Genomic DNA, 20019 nt, shown 5'->3' with positions numbered 1-20019 from the left:
CACATATACACTCCTCCACTCATACACCACCCTCTCATATACACCCCCTACATATACACCCACCAATACACATACATATACCCCCCTTATATATATACATACACCCCCATCCTACATATTCATATACACCCCTCACACACATACAGACCCCCCCACACATAGAGCCCCAAACACACAAATGCCACCCCACAGAGCTACCACAAACAAACGCCAACACAGGGCACAAGCCAGCACCCACACACATACCACAAACACCTCCCTGCCCACCCACACAGATGGATGAGCTCCAGCTGTCTGCCTGCCATGGCTCTGCCTGGCGTGCTGTGGACAGCTGGTGCAGGGCTGTGTGGCTGAGCCCCTGTGCTGTGCGGCTCTCCCCTGCCTGTCACAGTTCCTAGGTGCTCTGGCACTCACAGCCCCCCAAGGCTGGCTTTCTTTGCGGGGGGGTAATTGATACTGAAGCACATCTACCCAGCCCTGGGGGGTGGTCTGTGCCAGGCCAGAATAGAAGTGCCCCTGGTCAGGGCAACCCCAAGTGGGAATAGGCGTTCAGCTCCCCCCACAGGGGTCATGTTGTCTATGCTCCGTGATTTCATTCACTTCGCTCCCTCTAAGCAACTCCACTTCCATGGACTCCCTGCCATGGGATTCAGCATAGGCCCAGCAGAGCCAGTCTTCCCGCGCACCTGTCTTTCTGTCCCCAGACACATCACCCTCTAACTATGGCCATACTGAGTGCATCTATCTATCTATCTATCTATCTATCTATCTATCTATCTATCTATCTATCTCCATACACCCCCTTTATCTATCTAGCCTCATACACCCCCCTCTATCTAATCTAATCTATCTATCTATCCTCATACACCCCCTCTATCTATCTATCTGTCTATCTATCTATCTACAGCACAGAGATCTACGCTCTCTCTCTGGTTGCTCTCACCCTGCAGCTGGGGGGAGCTAAGGGGCACTGCTGAGGGCTGTGGGGAGGGGGCTGGGGCAAGATCCCTGCACAGGGCAGCAATGCTGGGTTCATTGTTGTCAGCGGGCTGTTCAGCACCAGCCTCCCTGCCTATGTTTGGAAGTCGGCATGAATTGTGTTTGAGTCAATGACACATGTTCTCCGCGAGCGGGAGAGATTATCCCAGCGCAGGACAGCCCCGGGGACAGAGAGCGCTGGCCAGAGCAGGGAAAGTCTGAGTCACAGCTCCAGATCCTGGGGACTGCACGGCTGGCCGGTGGCTCGCGGCTTGGCCCGGTGCAGGGAGAGACACGGAGACACAGCAGCACAGAGTCCCTGCATACGGAGCTCACCGACATGGTCCCTGGGTGCATGCCAGCAACAGGATCCCTGCACCGCACCTCCTGAGAGACGCCAGCCAGGCCAAGTGTGGACACTAGGGTGAGAGAGAGGCCTTCAAACACCATCATCCATCTATCATCTAATCTAATCTATCTATCCATCCCCACAGCCCCTCTATCCATACCCCCCTTCTATCTCTCTATCCCTCCCCATACACACCCTGTCCCACAGCCCTGGGAAGCTGCCTGGGAATGCCATCATGCTCTCTAAGCTGGGGGAATGGGTGCTGGTACCCATCTCAGGGTACAAGTGCATCAGCTGGCTCCCCCCGCCCGGGGAGCAGGAATGCTCTGCCCTCGCATGTTGGAGGACAAGGCATGCGGGGAGGGGTGCTGCAATGTCTCCAGGTCTCTGTGGGGGCTCAGGGAGAGAGCCAGGGTTGTATGCCACATTGCCGCCAGTTCTCGTATCAGCAGAGGAGGGTGCCCGAGCACCCAATGGATGCTGGCTGCTCCCGACTCCCTGCTAGGCTGGCACAAGGCTAGGCTCACTCCGTGGCAAGGAGCGCACAGTGCTGCAGGGTGTGACAAAACGCCACTCCCCCAGCCCTGGTGGGGCACTGGCTCCATACCCCCATGAGGGTCTGTGAGCTCTAGAGCCCTGCCCTGCCATTGCGTCTTCATGGTTCCGATCCCGCTGCACAGAGCTAACGGGACTTTTCCATCCACTAAGCCTCACAGCAGCCTGCATGCTGATAAATCTGGAGTCCCTCCCTGACTGCAGTGCGGTCAGATACATAGACAGAGGGTTGTGTAGAGGTAGATAGATAGATAGATTAGATAACTGGTTCTGTGGATGAGGGGAAAGCAGTGGACGAGTTAATCCTTGACTTTAGCAAAGCTTTTAATACGGTATCCCACAGTATTCTTGCCAGCAAGTTAAAGAAGTATGGGCTGGATGAATGGACTATAAGGTGGATAGAAAGCTGGCTAGATCATTGGGCTCAACGGGTAGTGATCAATGGCTCCCTGTCTGGTTGGCAGCCGGTATCAAGCAGAGTGCCCCAGGGGTCGGTCCTGGGGCCATTTTTTTCAATATCTTCATTAATGATCTGGAGGATGGTGTGGATTGCACCCTCAGCAAGTTTGCAGATGACACTAAACTGGGAGAAAAGGTAGATACCCTGGAGGGTAGGGATAGTATACAGAGGGACCTAGACAAATTAGAGGATTGGGTCAAAAGAAATCTGATGAGGTTCAACAAAAACAAATGCAGAGTCCTGCACTTAGGATGGAAGAATCCCATGCGCTGCTACAGACTAGGGACCGAGTGGCTAGGCAGCAGTTCTGCAGAAAAGGACCTAGGGGTTACAGTGAATGAGAAGCTGGATATGAGTTAAGTGTGCCCTTGTTGCCAAGAAGGCTAACGGCATTTTGGGCTGTATAAGTAGGAGCATTGCCAGCAGATCAAGGGACGTGATCGTTCCCCTCTATTCGGCATTGGTGAGGCCTCATCTGGAGTACTGTGTCCAGTTTTGCGCCCCACGCTACAAGAAGGATGTGGAAAAACTGGAAAGAGCCCAGCGAAGGGCAACAAAAATTATTAGGGGGCTGGGGCACATGACTTATGAGGAGAGGCTGAGGGAACTGGGATTACTTAAGTCTGCAGAAGAGAAGAATGAAAGGGAGTTCCAAAGAGGATGGATCTAGACTCTTCTCAGTGGTAGCAGGTGACAGAACAAGGAGTAATAGTCTCAAGTTGCAGTGGGGGAGGTTTAGGTTGGATATTACGAAAACTTTTTCACTAGGAGGGTGGTGAAGCACTGGAATGGTTACCTAGGGAGGTGGTGGAATCTCCTTCCTTAGAGGTTTTTAAGGTCAGGCTTGACAAAGCCCTGAGTGGAATGATTTAGTTGGGGATTGGTCCTGCTTTGAGCAGGGGGCTGGACTAGATGACCTCCTGAGGTCCCTTCCAACCCTGAGATTCTATAATAGATAGATAGATAGATAGAGGGGTGTATGTGTATAGATAGATACATGGATAGACGGATGGATGTACGGAATAGACAGGTGTGTGGAGAGAGTGTGTGTGTATGTGTGGGGGATAGGCAGTGTGTATGAAGAGAGATGGATCCACATCCTCCCCAGATCTGAGTAGGCTCCTCTCTGAGCTGCTCAGAGCTGACCACCGGGCTACAGGCTGTTCTAGGGGCATCTCTCTCAGGGCTGGTCTATCCTGGGAACTTATATTGGCACCACTACATTGCTGAGGGGTGAGAAAAATCCACCCCCTTGAGCAGCATCCTTAAGCCTGCCTAACCCCTGGTGCAGACAGCGATCGGTCCGCGGGAGAATTCTTCCATTCATCTAGCTGCCGCCTCCCACGGAGGTGGGTTAAATACACTGACAGGAGAGCCCCTCCCATCGCTGTCGTGAGTCTCTGCACTGAAGCGCTACCACCTTAGCCTTGGTCGGCACTCCACACTACGTTGCTCAGGGGTAGGTCCACATCCCTGAGTGACGCAGTTATACCGACCTAACCCCCCACGTAGACAGGGCTATGTCGATGGGAGGGCTTCTCCTGTCCACATAGCTCCTGCCTCTGCGGGAGGTGGAATCCCTACGCAGGTGGGAGAAGCTCTTCACATCTTCACTAAGCGCTACAGCGGCACTGCTGTCCGTGTAGACAAGCTCTTAGGCCTGGTCTACACCGTTAGGTCAAAGAGAGGCAACTTATGTCGATCTCACTCCGTAAGCGTCAGCTCTAACTCGTGTAGCTCCCACTGAAGTAAGTGCCCCACTACAGTGGCTCTCAGCCAGAGATACGTGTACCCCTGGGAGTACGCAGAGATCTTCCAGGAGGTGCATCCATTCATTTAGGCATTTGCCTAGTTTCACCACAGGCTGCATAAAAAGCCCTAGCACAGTCAGTATAAACTAAAACTTCATTCAGTCGATGGCTTGTTTATATACGATACACTGAAATGTAAGTACAATATTGATATTCCAGTTGATTTATTTTATAATTATATGGTAACATGAGAAAACCAGCCATTTTTCAGTAATCGTGTGCTGGGACACGTTTGTATTTTTATATCTCATTTTGTAAGCAAGCAGCTTTTAAGTGAGGTGAAACTTGGGGGTACACAAGACAAATCAGACTCCCGAAAGGGTATAGCAGTCTGGAAAGCTTGGGAGCCACTGGCCTACTACACCGACTTAATAACTCCTTCACTGCGAGAGGCGTAGCGTTTGGGTCGCCGTCGGTAGGTCGACGCAGTGCCAGGGTAGACACTGTGTTACTGATATCACCTGTTGCCACCTTTCCGAAGCCGTCCCACAATGCCCCATGCTGACAGTTAAAGTGGTGCAAGCGCTCCTGGTGAGGACACACACCGCCGACACAAGGAGCATTGTGTGGACATACAAAAACAATCGAATTTCTGCGGTGCTTCTACGTCAATGTAACTTAGGTCGACTTAATTTTGTAGCATAGACTTGCCCTTAGTCTCTGCTGTTGAAGCTGGTCCATAGTGTATAAAGACTGAAATAATTACAGGGCCAGCAAGTGCGAAAGCCCCAGGGAGTTTGAGTCTGCGGCCCAGTGGCTGGAGCATTTACTGGGAAGCAGGAGACCTGCACCACAGCAGGTAGAGGGGGGATTTGAACCTAGCTCTCCCCTCTCCTTACAGAGTGTGCTGCCCACTGGGCTAGGGCTGTAAGCAGGGAGCTCTCCTGGGGGGTTTTCATGAGACAGGGCTGACCTGGCTCAGGCACCCAGCTCTAGGACAGGGGTCCCGGGTGACAAACCCCACCTGGGCTGGGGGCCAAACTATCTCAGAGGGAGCGGGCTGGGGAACTGTGGTCTGTGCAGTCCGCTGGTGGCCGGGGACCAGGCGCTGCACCGCAGAGCTCTTTGTGCACCCAGCCCTGGTCCCTCGGCTCGGATCTGCTTTTCTGCTTTGGGAGGAGACTGGGGCCAGGCCCGCAGGCGGGTGCAGCTCCTGCTCTGTAACCCCTGCGGGGTGAGTGAGGCTCCAGGGCTGCCCACACGAGTCACGCTCGGGGCTGGCAGCTCCAGCAGGAGGCCCTGGGGACACAGGCAAGTCACAATCAGCACTAATTAGTGTTAGGGGGCTTATTCCTTCACCCACTTACTTCCCTGGTCCTTCTCGCATGAACAGAGAGCAACAATACCCGAAGTCCAAAGGTGCAAACAATTCGATGTTTATTGGGGTGAACTTCCAGCAAGCATGATTCCAGTTTCCTTCCTTAGTATCCTCCTTCCCAGCTCTGACACCACAGAGCCTTACACCTGTGTCCCTGTTCCCATTCCTACCCTTAGCCAAACATGATTCCAACTTCCTTACTCCCATTCCCTGTTCCCATCTCCCCCTTTAGCAAAACATGATTCCAATTTTCTTACCCCCATTCCCTGTTCCCATCTCACACACCCACATGCCCACCCCCACCCCCTTCCTCATTGACTACAGATTATATAGTAAAACTTGAGTTCTGCTTAGCTATACCTTAACCAATCATTTTCCTGAAATTTAACTAACCAATCCTAACATATTGTAACATGATTATGTAACCAATTATATCCCACCACCTCAATTAGTTTACACCCAGCAAAATTAATTATACAGCACACAGGAACAATCACAGAACCAGACAGAGATTATACAGACAAACAACAGCAAAGTGGGAACTATAATGACAAAACAATACAGAAGTGAGGATTTCACATCCCAGCTATTGATAAGTGAGTTCTTGCCAGACAGGATGCTATCAAACTAAGTTTCCTTTTACATTTTCTAGGCACTTCCCTTCCTCTGGAGGTGATAGGAATACAATCCTGTCCTGATAGTGCCTAACAGCCTAATAGCACCTTATTTCAATGTGACTAGTTTGGAATGTGAGGATGTGACCGTTCGCTTCCCAGCTTATGGCTGCCTCTACTGCTTAGCCAAAGGCCTGAGCCTAAGCACAGGGCCACAAACTGTCACAGTAAGAGAAGGCCCTTACACTGGCAGACAGTGGTTTTGATTCTTTCTTTTATACCTCTATCACTAGCCAAGTGATAAGAATACACCTAAATTCTTAGAGTACAGGCCTTTACAGACAGGCATGAATATCTATATCCTAACAATTAGCACTGGCTAGCAGACAGGAAAATCCAGCAGCCTGGCAGGCAGAGGGAGCCCCCATCTGGGTGGGGACGGTCCCAGACCTGGGGAGGTGATCGCCCTGGTTGGGAGGGCCTGGGCCCAGACCCACACTGGGGGACAGTCTCCCCCACGGGGGTAGGGGCGCATGGTGGATGGGATCAGGGCCAGGGCCAGCTCAGCAGGAAGCACCTAGCCAAAGCTCACAGGTGGCCTTTGCTGGGCAGGCAGCAGGGCTTGTGCACAAAGAGGCACCAGCCTTCCCCCCTGCCCCCACCCCATGACTGCATTTCCCCTGTGGGTATGACTCCCTCGCATCAGCCCTGTGTGGGGCAGCAACAGCACTGGGGCTCGGCTACCAGGGGCAGAGCCCAGCCCCCTGCTCTAACCATTAGACCTCACCCCTGCTTCCCAGAGCTGCGGAAAAAGCCCAAGATTCCTGTTCCCAGCCCCAACCCTTAGTTAGGACCCACTAGACCCCAATCCCCTCCCACAGCCGGGGTAGAACCCAGCAATGTTCCCTCTGATTTTTTACGTCCATGTGCAGAATGAATGTGCATCACTGTGCACCTCTCTGGGGTGACGTGTGGCGGGGGTGGGCCTGAGGGGTTTGGAGAGTGGGAGGGGGCTCAGGGCTGGGGAAGGGGGTTGGGGTGTGGGAGGGGGTGAGAGGTGTGGGCTCTGGGAGGGAGTTTGGGTGTGGGCGGGGGCTCTGGGCTGGGGGTGTGGTCTCTGGGGTGGTGCTGGGGCTGAGAGGTTTGGGGTGCAGGCTGCCCCAGGGTTGCAGAGGGGAGAGAGGACTCCCCCCAGCCCTCTCTCACCTCAGCAGCCCAGGGCTGGGGGAGAGCTCCTCTTCCCGCTGTGGTAGCTGAGGCCGGGGCCAGGGGAGAGGTGCCTCGCCCCGCTGTGCGCCTGTGCGGTCCTTGATAGCCTGCTGCACGGCCATGTGGCCACGCAGCTTAGAGGGACCTTCACAGTCAGGAGGAGCCCTGGCTCCCAACCCTCCCTGCTCTCGCACCTAGACCCCGTCTTCCTCATCTAACTCAGACAGCGGGACTGATGCTACCCACACTGACACCCCAGGGTGTCCAGGGGGTGCCAGGAGGGTAGGGATGGGCCCCACATGCGGGTGGAATAAGGGCCCTGCCATGGAGGGGGAATTGGCCCCGACAGAGGGGCACGTACTTTGCCAGGCATAGGCCTGGTCATGGATGTCGTCCCGTGCACCTCAGCCTTTGGCCCCCAACAGCAGCACTCTGCACAGTTTCCCCATCCCATGAGCTGGGGAGCAAATCACACAGCCCCTGCCCCTCTCAGTGCCCCCCCGGCTAGAACAACGCAGCCCTGCCCTCTCAGTGCTCCCCCATGCTAGAACCAGCCAGACCCTGCCCCTCTCAGTGCCCCCCCGCTAGAACAACCCAGCCCTGCCCTCTCAGTGCCCCCCCAGCTAGAACAACCCAGCTCTGCCCCTCTCAGTGCCCCCCCCGGCTAGAACAACCCAGCCCTGCCCTCTCAGTGCCCCCCCATGCTAGAACCAGCCAGACCCTGCCCCTCTCAGTGCCCCCCCGCTAGAACGCAGCCCTGCCCTCTCAGTGCCCCCCCAGCTAGAACCAGCCAGACCCTGCCCCTCTCAGTGCCCCCCCAGCTAGAACCAGCCAGACCCTGCCCCTCTCAGTGCCCCCCCATGCTAGAACCAGCCAGCCCTGCCCTCTCAGTGCCCCCCCATGCTAGAACCCAGCCCTGCCCCTCTCAGTGCCCCCCCATGGTAGAACCAGCCAGACCCTGCCCCTCTCAGTGCCCCCCCACTAGAACAACCCAGCCCTGCCCCCCTCAGTGCCCCCCCAGCTAGAACAACCCAGCCCTGCCCCCCTCAGTGCCCCCCCCAGCTAGAACAACGCAGCCCTGCCCCCTCAGTGCCCCCCCAGCTAGAACAACCCAGCCCTGCCCCCTCAGTGCCCCCCCAGCTAGAACCCAGCCCTGCCCCCCTCAGTGCCCCCCCCAGCTAGAACAACCCAGCCCTGCCCCCTCAGTGCCCCCCCAGCTAGAACCCAGCCCTGCCCCCCTCAGTGCCCCCCCCAGCTAGAACAACCCAGCCCTGCCCCCTCAGTGCCCCCCCACTAGAACAACCCAGCTGTCACGGAGTCCCTGGGCGATGCTCTGGAACTGCTCCCCATGAAGCCAGTCAGGACTCTGGGGAAGTCGCCTTTCTGTGAGCAGCCTGTCTTCAGGACACGCAGCTCACTCAGCTTCCACCTTCCTGGGTCTGACCTCGGAGCATTCAGCATCCTCTGCCCCTCCGTGCGCTTCCCACAGCGAGTCCGCTCAGGCGGGGCTCCTGGGGAAGCCGGAAGGTCCTGCACCCCAACTTCGCAGTCAGACGTGACTCTCAGCCAGCCAGTAAAACAGAAGGTTTATTAGACGACAGGAACATGGTCTAAAACAGAGCTTGCAGGTGCAGAGAACGGGACCCCTCAGCTGGGTCCATTTTGGGGGGCAGTGAGCCAGACAACCACGTCTGCACTTCACTCCATGTCCCAGCCAGCCCCAAACTGAAACTCCCTCCAGCCCCTCCTCCTCTGGGCTTTGTTCCTTTCCCCGGGCCAGGTAGTCACCTGATTCCTTTGTTCTCCAACCCTTCAGCTCTCACCTTGCAGGGGGGGGAAAGGCCCAGGCCATCAGTGGCCAGGAAACAGGGTGTCGGCCATTCTCTGTGTCCAGACTCCTGCACACACCTGCCCTCTAGGGCTCTGCAATGATCATACACCCTTACTCCACCCCCTAGATACTTAAGAACTGCCTAGGGGAAACTGAGGCACCCCCACACTATTCAGAGGAAACATTAAGAACAGTCCCACTTCGTCACGTCTCCCCCCTTCGAGATCGAACTGAGCGGGGTCACTTTAGCCGGTGACCTGGGGAAGTTCGAAGCCACCAACATTCCCATGGATGCCCCAGCATCTCTCCCATTCCTTGGTAGGAGTTACACCAGGCCCTTCCAGTTTCACGCCCTCCCTTAGGTCAGGGGTGGTCGATAGCACTCGCAGGCCGCATGTGGGAAGGTTTATGCAGCCCATGCCCTTTGGCCACCCCAAGAATGTCTCCCCATTGACCATCACCTTCTGCTCCCACTGGAGGTCCGGGGGGCCTGGCCCCAGGAAACTCCACACAGACATATAGGTTGGGGTCAGGAGTGGGAGCCTGTCCACATCCCCAACCATCTGGCTGATGGAGTCTGTGGCCTTGGGACCCAGCAAGGGAGCTAGACACCAGGGCTTTTCCGCAGGGTCCCCTTGGTTCAAATCGCCAGCCTGCTCAAAGGCAGTGAGGTGGGCATCCACCTCCCCCCCCATCCTTAACCAGGGGCAGCAATTTAGTCTCGAGGTTCCCTGCGGAACTGGCCCCCCGGGATCTATCCCCACTCACCCCGGGGAGGTCCCCTAGGCCTCTCCGCTCCCCCACCGCCAGTTCATGCTGCTGCTGCTTCTGCAGCTCTTTCTCGGGCTCTCGCTGTCTCCCACGGTCCTCTTGCTCTCTCAGACTCAGCTCCAATCCCGTCCGTCTCGATCCCCCAATGGGGAACCCGATCGTGAAGACCCTCGTCTGGTCGGGGACAGGAGTCTTGGCGATGCCTGGCTCCCGCTTCAGCTGCTCCCAGATCCTGCTATAGCCCCAGTTGGGGTCAGGAATCTGTTCCTTAGAGCGGTCATCCTCCTCCAGCTGCACGATTAACTCTGCTTTGGTGAACTTTCCAACACTCAACCCTCTCTTTTTGCACAGGGTTACAATGTCCTTCTTAAGGAGACAGTGACAGGCCGTCACTCCGCTCCTCCCAAGTTGTTGTGGACTCACAGGCCCGTGTGTTCTCAGCTCCCCACGGTTTCCAGGGAGAACCCCTAGTGTGCCAGCCCTTCTCGAGGTCACCACCTCTTTGCCAGGGTCGAGCTGCAGACTCCTCCGCCCCTGGGACTGCTCGCTGCAATCCCCAGGGGAACCCTGCTACTGCACAGTCCTTCTCGCTGGTCACACACTCCCAGGGGTTAACCGCCCCCCGAAACCGCTCCTCTCTGAGCCTTCAGCAGGCCTGGTCCTCAGCAATCCCCCTTCGTGTTACTGCTCCCCAGTCACTTACTGCAGGAAGCACCATCCACGGGGTGCAGTACATCCCACCGCTGCCACCAGTTGTCACGGAGTCCCTGGGCGATGCTCTGGAACTGCTCCCCATGAAGCCAGTCAGGACTCTGGGGCAGTCGCCTTTCTGTGAGCAGCCTGTCTTCAGGACACACAGCTCACTCAGCTTCCACCTTCCTGGGTCTGACCTCAGAGCATTCAGCATCCTCTGCCCCTCCGTGCGCTTCCCACCGCGAGTCCGCTCAGGCGGGGCTCCTGGGGAAGCCAGAGGGTCCTGCACCCCAACTTCGCAGTCAGATGTGACTCTCAGCCAGCCAGTAAAACAGAGGTTTATTAGACGACAGGAACATGGTCTAAAACAGAGCTTGCAGGTGCAGAGAACGGGACCCCTCAGCTGGGTCCATTTTGGGGGGCAGTGAGCCAGACAACCACGTCTGCACTTCACTCCATGTCCCAGCCAGCCCCAAACTGAACCTCCCTCCAGCCCCTCCTCCTCTGGGCTTTGTTCCTTTCCCGGGCCAGGTGGTCACCTGATTCCTTTGTTCTCCAACCCTTCAGCTCTCACCTTGCAGGGGGGGGAAGGGCCCAGGCCATCAGTGGCCAGGAAACAGGGTGTCGGCCATTCTCTGTGTCCAGACTCCTGCACACACCTGCCCTCTAGGGCTCTGCAATGATCATACACCCTTACCCCACCCCCTAGATACTTAAGAACTGCCTAGGGGAAACTGAGGCACCCCCACACTATTCAGAGGAAACATTAAGAACAGTCCCACTTCGTCACACCAGCCCTGCCCTCTCAGTGCCCCCCATGCTAGAACCAGCCAGCCTCTGCCCCTCTCAGTGCCCCCCCACTACAACCCAGCCCTGCCCCTCTCTGTGCCCCCCCACTAGAACAACCCAGCCCTGCCCCTCGCAGTGCCCCCCCACTAGAACAACCCAGCCCTGCCCCTCTCAGTGCCCCCCCCCGGCTAGAACAACCCAGCCCTGCCCCTCTCAGTGCCCCCCCACTACAACCCAGCCCTGCCCCTCTCAGTGCCCCCCATGCTAGAACCAGCCAGCCCCTGCCCCTCTCAGTGCCCCCCCACTAGAACAACCCAGCCCTGCCCCTCTCAGTGCCCCCCCCCGGCTAGAACAACCCAGCCCTGCCCCTCTCAGTGCCCCCCCAGCTAGAACAACCCAGCCCTGCCCCTCTCAGTGCCCCCCCAGCTAGAACCAGCCAGCCCTGCCCCTCTCAGTGTCCCCCATGCTAGAACCAGCCAGCCCTGCCCCTCTCAGCCCCCCACCCACTGTGCTTGAGCTAGGTGGGTGGGATTCTGGACCCATATGTCTGAGCCAGCAGCACTCCATGTGCAGATACGCATCCCACAGCAGCAAGGGGTGGCAGCAAGTGGGGCAGGCCCACACCATACAGCCTGGCCCGGGCTGCCCTCCCAGCTAGCTGTAGTGCTAATCAATGGCAGGAGGCCCTGTGGGGACAGCCAGACGCCGAGCCCTGCTCTGGAGGGGCAGCACCTCAACAGCAGTGAGAAGGAGCTGACCTGTCACTGGGTTTATCTCACACCTCTCAGCTCAGGCCTGCAAATATCTGAGCACTTCCCAGAGCAGGGAAATTGAGAGCTGAAGGGAATTCACTCAGCTCAGCTGGGACAGAGCCAGAAATAGAACCCAGGAGTCCTGGCTCCCACACTCCCCTTACCACCAAACCCCACTCCCTCCTGGAGCTGTGATTGAACCCAGGTGTCTCAGCCCTTCCTCCCCACTCTAACCCAGTAGACCCCACTGCCCGCCCTTGGCTCTAGGCATCAGGAGGCGGGTGCGGTGGGTGCCCCATGGGGGGATAGCTCTCCTTTGACGGGCGCTGCCTTCTCCACTCAGGTGCGGGCAGCGAGTGGCATGGAGCTCCCTGAGGTGGAGGACAACGCGGAGTTCCTGGAGCGGCTGATGGAGGTGACCTCGCGCCGCCTGCCCCAGCTGGAGCTACAGGAGCAATACACCATCATCAAGGAGCTGGGCAGGGGCACCTACGGCAACGTGCTGCTGGCAGAGCACCGGGAGCAAGGTGAGGGCAGCGCCAGCTGCTCCTGGGTGGGCCAGGCCTGAGTAGCCGCAGCCTGCATTGGGCCCCTGCAGGGAGCCAGGTGGGGACTCGTAGAGGGCTCTGTCTCCTCACAGTCAGTGCTGTCCCCAGTGGGGCACTGCGAGGCGCTGTGCTGCAGGGGGTGGGGGCTCAGTAGGGGGCGCTCTCCCCAGCAGTCAGCGCTGGCCCCAGTGCCCCAGGGCGTGCTAGGGGGCACTGTGCTGAAGGGAGTGGGGCAGGAACTCAGGGACTCACCCGGCTGCTCTCTGACACCACTTACTTCAAAATAGCCAGCTCCCTTTTGCTCGCTGCTCCCGGCACAGGCACCGATGGCCCCATGCCACCCGGCAGGTGATCCATTGCAACTGCCAGGCCAGCCACTCGGGCACCCACTGCCAACTCACAGGGGCCCAGGGGAGCAGTCAGTGAGGTGAGGGGGCAGCCACAGAAGGGGCCCTCTACTCCCAGAAGCTACTGACACAATGGTACTCTCTGAGCCCGCCCACAGGGCCCCTCCACCCCCTCTGGTTGTGCCCAAGCACTGCTCCAAGCTGGGGCACACCGACCCCCCCTTTGTGCCCAGGCACTGCCCCTGATGAAACACACTGACCCCCACTTTGTACCCAGGCTCCGCCCCCTGTTGGGACACATCCACACTCTCTTTGTACCCAGGCCCTTCCCCTGCTGAAACACATTGACCCCCTCCCCCTTTGTACCGAGGCCCTGACCCTGCTGGGACACATTGACCCCCCCTTTGTACCCAGGCACGGCCCTGCTGGGACACACTGACCCCCCCTTTGTACCCAGGCACGGCCCTGGCGTTGAAGCTGATGCCAAAGGAGAGGACGGAGCGGCGGGCGTTCCTGCGGGAGTACTGCATTGCGCTCTGCCTGTCTGCCCACGCCGGATTCCTGCGCACTCTGCCCATTGTCTTCGAGAGCCCCACCCACTTTGCCTTTGCCCAGGAACTCGCGCCCGCTGGGGACCTGTGTGCCATCGTGCATGACGGGGTATGCTGGTGTGAGGCAGGGGGGGCAGGGGTGTTCTGGGGAGTGGCGATCAGGGGATGGAGCATCAGATGTCAGCAGGGCTGCTGAGTAGGGGATGGGATGGAGAGCAGGGGATGGGATGGGGAGCAGGGGCATGGGCCACTGGGTCTCAGGGGGGCCTGTGAAACAGGGAGCTGGGGAGTGGAGGATGGGGGATCGGTGCTGGGGGTCTCGGGAGTGTGGCTGGAGGCTCAGCGGAGAGGGCTGGGAAGGGGTTGCTGGGGTGCAGGGTCTCAGGGTTCCAGGGGAGTAGGGGCTGGTGGGCTGGAGTCTTGGGGCAGGGGAGCAAGGGATGCAGGATAGGCTCTCAACAGGAGGCCTTGGGACCTGGGGTGAAGCATGGGAGATGCTGGAGGGGACACTGGTGTGCTGTGGGGAGTTACAGTACAGGGCACTGTGGGGTGCTGAGGGGTTGGGGCCAGAGGGAGCATAGGGTGCTGTGGGGGGGAGCTGCACTGTGACGGGGAGGTCTCCAGTGGGGGTGCTCTGTGGGGAGGTCCCAAGAGGGGGTGCAGGGGAGGTCCCCAGAGGGGGTGCTGGGGTGCTGTGCGGAGGAGCTCTGGAGGGGGCGCTGTGGCGCTGTGTGGGGGAGGTCCCTGGTGGGGCACTGTGTGGGGAGGTCCCCAAAGGGAGCGCTGTGCGCTGTGTGGGGGAGGTCCCTGGTGGAGCACTGTGTGGGGAGGTCCCCAAAGGGAGCGCTGTGCGCTGTGTGGGGGAGGTCCCTGGTGGGGCACTGTGTGGGGAGGTCCCCACAGGGGGTGCTGTGGCACTGTGTGGGAGAGGTCCCTGGTGGGGCACTGTGTGGGGAGGTCCCCACAGGGGGTGCTGTGGCACTGTGTGGGAGAGGTCCCTGGTGGGGCACTGTGTGGGGAGGTCCCCACAGGGGGTGCTGTGGCACTGTGTGGGAGAGGTCCCTGGTGGGGCACTGTGTGGGGAGGTCCCCAGAGGGGGCGCTGTGCGCTGTGTGGGGGAGGTCCCTGGTGGGGCACTGTGTGGGGAGGTCCCCAAAGGGGGCGCTGTTGGTGGGAGGCCAGGGCTGCCCTTGTGTAACCCCCATGCCCCCACAGGAGGGTCTCCCAGAAGCCCAGGTGAAGCGCTGTGCAGCCCAACTGGCTGAGGCCCTGGACTTCATGCACGGCAAAGCCCTGGTGCACCGGGACATCAAGCTGGACAACGTGCTGCTCTTCGACTGCGAGTGCCGGCGGGTGAAGCTGGGCGACTTCGGGCTGACGCGGCTGGAGGGCACGCCCGTCTGCGCCATGTCGGGCACTCTGCCCTACGCGCCGCCCGAGCTCTGCCTGCTCGAGGCCTCGGAGACGCTGGAGCTGGACGCCAGCCTGGACGTGTGGGCCTTCGGGGTGCTGCTCTTCTGCCTTGGCACCGGCTGCTTCCCCTGGGACGTGGCTGTCAGCCCCGACCCGCAGTTTGAGGAGTTCGGCGCCTGGCAGAACAGCACGGTTCCGGGGGAGGTGCCGGCACCCTGGAGGGCTTTCAGCACCGCCGCCCAGGAGATGTTCCGGCGGCTGCTGACCCTCGACCCCAACCGCCGCAGCCCAGCCATCGAGGTGCACAAGTACCTGCCCCTGGTCTGGCTGGCAAGCAGCCTCCGGGAGCTGGATGGTGCCGGGGGCCTGGGGGGCCAGGGGCACAGCCAGAGCCTGGCCGGAGAGCAGCACAGTCAGGAACACCCCCGAAGCAGCCCAGGTGCTGCCTGCAGCACAGCCCCCCGCACCGAGAGCTCTGCCCAGGCTGCGGGGGGCAGGCCCCAGTCCAAATTGGGAAAAGAGGTGGGGGGAGGGGAGGAAGGAGCAGAGGAAAAGGGAGGAGGCACTGGCAGGAGCGGAGGGGGAGGGAAGCCAGCACCCCCTGCCATAGCTTCCACCTCCTGCCACCCCTCTGTCTCCTCGGCCCCCATCCCGATCAGTTCCTGCTGAGGATCCTGAGACAAAGGGGCAGCCCGGGGCTCCCTGCCAGAGCTGCCCTTGCCAAGGGCTGGGCTCAAGGAGCCTGTTCCCCTCCGACAGCGCCAACCCCTGCTGGGTGGGCAAAGGAGCCTGCCTGTGTGTGCAGTAAGTCACGGGTGATGAGCCCAGCCATGGGGGGCACTCTGAGCTCAAGGCGGCCCATTGGCCAGGGGCTCCCAGCGTAGGGCTGTGGCTATGGGCTGGAGCAGCAAGGGGTACCCAGCATGGTCAGGGAGGGTAAGTGGGACCGTTACTGGGCCCTGGGCTCAGCTCACTGCAAACAGGACAGGGTCTAGCAGGGAGGGGGCAGAGAAGAGCTACAAGAAGGATTTGGGGGCTGGGAACCTGCCGGGCAGGGAGAGGCTGAAGGAGCTCAGTGGATTAAGTAGCTCCACCCAGAGGAGGGTCCTGTGATCCCAGCCTCTGGGTACCTGCCCAGGGAGGAGATTTCGGAGAGCAGGGGGCTCTGTGCTCCCCCAGGGCAAAGGCAGAACCAGACCCACTGCTCAAACCAGGCTGATGCAGGCTGGGAATAAGGTGCAGATTTTGAAATGAAGCAAACTAATGCCTGGAGCAGCTTCCTGCAGGGTTGGGGGATTCTCCTGACTCTGCTTTATAAACCTTTGACATAGATCCACAGGATCGGGGCTATGGCCCCAGCTTTGTAACAGTCCCTGGGAGGAGCCTGTCAGTGTGCCAGACCCCATAGGGCTCTCACTCTTTCTCCAGAGTAAGCCACACGGCCTCACCGCCTCCTTAGGCTGGATCTCTGAGCCGTCAGCCCCCCTGCACCACCCGTGAGCTCCGTTCAGGGAGTCCCACTGAGACAGACCCCTGAGGGAGACTTGTACAATCGTAGGGAGCAACACACCCCTCTGCCAGCATGTGCAGGGACACTCAGCCAGCGCTGTCACACAGGCGGGTTTATTTGTCGACTGGCCCCCAGTGCAGGAAGCCCTTGGTGAGCACAGAGAAATGAAGGTTCAAAGCTCTGTCCCTGTGTCACTCGGTCTGACCTCCTCCATCAGCAGAGCCCTGCACGGATACACATTTCTATCTGTGGATGCAGATATCGGCAGACAGAAATCGGTATCCGCTGAACCACAGGGCTCTCCCGGGAACCAAAGCAGCAGAGGGAAGCCACCTCCTCGAGGTGCAGTAGCTGTGTGGATGGAAGAATTCTTCCCTCGACCCAGCGCTGTCTACATGGGGATTTGTTCGCCTTAACTACACCACACAGGGCTGTGGATTTTTCACATCCTCCCTTAGGTCTGGTCTGTCGGCTGACACATGGCCTGTGCCCTTCTGCCACCCCAAAACCTTTGGGTTTGAAACTGGGCTGGGGTGCTGCCGCTCTCTCCTCCCCTTCATCAGCCGGGGAGGGAGGAGGGCAATGCACCCACATTTCTCCATGTGTCAGCTGTCTTGGTGCAGCCTGGGGTGTCTGGAGCCCTAAGCTGGGGTACAAAGCGATCCCTTGAGCATTAGGGGGATCAGTGTAGGTTTTTCCCCTCTGTCACAAGTCCAGAGGATTGGTGCCGTGCCTCCTGCTTTGGAACAGTCTCTAGGGAGAACCACTTCAGTGTGCCAGACCGCCATGGGGTATCACTTCCTGCACCACGCGGTCTCATCACCTCCTAAGATTGAACCTCTGGGCTGCAGCCCTCCTGCTTCACCCCCATGAGCTCTGCCCAGTGCATCCAGCTGAGACAGACTCCTGGGAAAGACTTGTCCACTCTGCAGGGACCAGTGCATCTCAGCCAGTATTTGCAATGACACTCGTGCTTTCCAAGCAGTTGGGTTTTTAGTCAGCGACACACAGCACCGGCCGTCCTTAGCTCAGCACAGAGAGCTGGAGGTTAAAGCATAGTTCGTTCCGACCAGCACAGAGCCAAGCCAAGCTGTAGGGAGCCCCATGTTCAGGTTCTGGGTCCCTCGACCTGACCTGCTTATTCAGTTCCCAGGTGAGAGCCCCAACTCCTTCCAGTAGCCAGTTCTTACCTCCCACCTCACACCTCTCCAGTCCTGTTCTCAAGCTGGGGCCTGTGCCCAGCTTCCCTGCAGGGGCCGGGGAGGGTGGGGGGGAAACCATCCCCCTCTGGGCCATTGGGTGCTAGGTGTCCATGTCCTGGGGACTGGGTTTTCTGTTATCTTCTGGATTTTCCACTGATCTGGGGTTGGCCTCAGCCAGTCCTTTTCCCGTGACCTGTTGTAGCTCAGACAGCTGGACGACATTCATATCTGTGTCTCCTAGCCTGCCCAGGGGGCAAACAGTCCCCTTTCCCACACTGGACAATCATGCAAAATTTAGGGGTCACACAAATATAACAAAAGCTTCCTACTTCATCATACCCTGCGAGGTTGGTCTTAACCCAACCATGTCTCTGGGGCTCTGGTGCCCCAGGGGCTGGTGAGGCAGGGATGCAGGGTGCTCCTGCATATTTGCAGGCCCCCTCTGGAGTTGTCTCGTAACCCCAGGGCTGTGACTTGGGAGTCTCTTGGTTTAAAGAATCCACCCTGGCCATGGCCACCTGCTGACAGGGTGTCTTTGTGATGGGCTGTGGTCTCAGGGCTACTCTACACTTACCCTGGGCTTTCCCTACCCTCTGGCAGGGCTCACAGGACTTGCAGTACTGCTGGACTGCTTCTGAGACTCTGGGCTGGTAAAAGTTCTGCAGCAACTTGTGCTTGGTGCACTGGATCCCCTGCTGGCCCGAGGGAGACGTCATGGGCCAGGTACAGTAGCCTGCGGCAGCACCCTTGGGGAAGCACCAGCTGCCTCCTGATCCCCCAAGACTTAATTTTCCCCGGGGGATCCACGCCCAGCACAGGAATCCCTTCTCCACAGGAATCTTTCCCTGCCATCCTCCTGAAGAGGGTTTGCAGGGCTGTGGCCGGCGGGGCCCTCAGCTTTTCTAAGCAGGGAATCCCTTGGCAGTTCAGTATGAAATTCAGCTGCTGGGGCAGGGAGGGGGACCCATCCCTCCTTGCTGGTGGGGTTTGGAGTCACAGCACCGCTTGGCTGGACCTTAGTTTCCACAACTTGGGACAGAGTCTTGGACCCATCTCCATTCAGCCCTGCCTCAGGGAGCTTATCCCCCCAAGCCAGAGGTGGTGGCTTGCTAGCCCCAAGCGTGGTAGCCTTTGAGCCTGGGCCAGGTCCTGGTGGTGCTCTCTGGCTCTGTCTCCTGGTAAGGATCAGGGAGCTGTGGGCACCGCCTGGCCACTCCTCCAGATCATTCCCCATCTGCAGGTAACTGATCCTGCACCCCAACCTCTTTGTGCCCCTCCTTGGCACCCCATCTCAGGTACACCCGTGCTACAGGCACCTTGACCTAGGGTCCAGACACCCCCTGGGATGCTGGCAGAGCAGGTGCCAGTTCATGCCAAGGTCCCCATGTCTCAAACGAACATTGACACACATATGGTTGGAACCAGTCTGGCTCAGCTGTGTGTTGGGATTGGTAGAAGATGTATTAGAATTATAAGAATATGTTTAGTCTTTATGGAATGCTTGTAAATTACTGCCTGCATTAATCTCACGTATAGCATCTGTATCTATCCCATCTTGGAAGGTCATAGTTAAGCATTTGTTATAAGCCACCATGACTGTGTCACCAGAAAGGAAGATACATTAACTGTGTGAAGTTCTGGTCTCCAGCAGAAGGTGTTGTGTCCTTTAGGACAAGGAAGGCCTGTCCACACCAGACAGACTAGAGCAGTGGTTTTCAAACTTTTTTTCTGGTGACCCAGTTGAAGAAAATTGTTGACGCACATGACCCAACGGAGCTGGGGATGAGGGGTTTGGGAGCGGCTCAGGGCTGGGGCAGAGCATTGGGGTATGGGGGAGAGCATATGGGGCTGGGAATGAGGGGCTCCGGTTTTGAGGGGGGCTCAGGGCTGGGGCAGGGGATTGGGACGTGGGGTTGGGGCATGGGTTTACCTCGGGCAGCTCCCGGTCAGCAGCACAGTGGGGGTGCTAAGGCAGGCTTCCTGCCTGGCCTGGCACCGCAGACTGTGCTGTGCCCCGGAAGCGGCCAGCAGCAGGTCCATCTCCTAGGCAGAGGTACGCAAGCAGCTCCACATGGCTCTTGCCCACAGGCACTGACCCCTCCAGCTCCCATTGGCCGGGAACCAGCCAATGGGAGTGTGGAGCCAGTGCTCGGGGTGGAGGCAGCGCGCAGAGCCCTGTGGCTCCCCCGCCTAGGAGCTGGACCTGCTGTTGGCCACTTCCACGGTGCAGCATAGTGTCAGAACAGGTAGGGACTAGCCTGCCTTAGCCAGGCAGCACCACTGATGGGACTTTTAACGGCCCAGTCGGCAGTGCTGAC

General features: G+C 58.7%; 1 protein-coding gene across 1 annotated transcript; it reads left to right on the top strand.

Annotated features, from left to right (window-relative positions):
* Positions 1–1170: 1170 nt before the first annotated feature.
* On the top strand, positions 1171–19514 carry SBK3 (SH3 domain binding kinase family member 3). Its single transcript, XM_048834816.2, has 4 exons — positions 1171–1402; positions 12474–12657; positions 13483–13685; positions 14792–19514. The coding sequence occupies exons 2-4, from the start codon at positions 12492–12494 to the stop codon at positions 15656–15658; spliced, it is 1236 nt and encodes a 411-aa protein (XP_048690773.1). The 5' UTR covers positions 1171–1402; positions 12474–12491; the 3' UTR covers positions 15659–19514.
* The last annotated feature ends 505 nt before the right edge of the window (positions 19515–20019 follow it).

The sequence above is a fragment of the Caretta caretta genome, chromosome 23 (genome assembly GCF_965140235.1).
Source record: "Caretta caretta isolate rCarCar2 chromosome 23, rCarCar1.hap1, whole genome shotgun sequence".
Lineage (NCBI taxonomy): Eukaryota > Metazoa > Chordata > Testudines > Cheloniidae > Caretta > Caretta caretta.
Note: the sequence above shows the minus strand (reverse complement) of the source record. Positions and strands in the feature narration are given on the sequence as shown.

Coding starts and splice junctions, on each gene's coding strand:
- SBK3 (XM_048834816.2), top strand. CDS start 12,492: ATGGAGCTCCCTGAGGTGGAGGACAACGCGGAGTTCCTGGAGCGGCTG. Junction 12,658..13,482: donor GGCAGAGCACCGGGAGCAAG/GTGAGGGCAGCG, acceptor CTTTGTACCCAG/GCACGGCCCTGGCGTTGAAG. Junction 13,686..14,791: donor GTGCCATCGTGCATGACGGG/GTATGCTGGTGT, acceptor ATGCCCCCACAG/GAGGGTCTCCCAGAAGCCCA.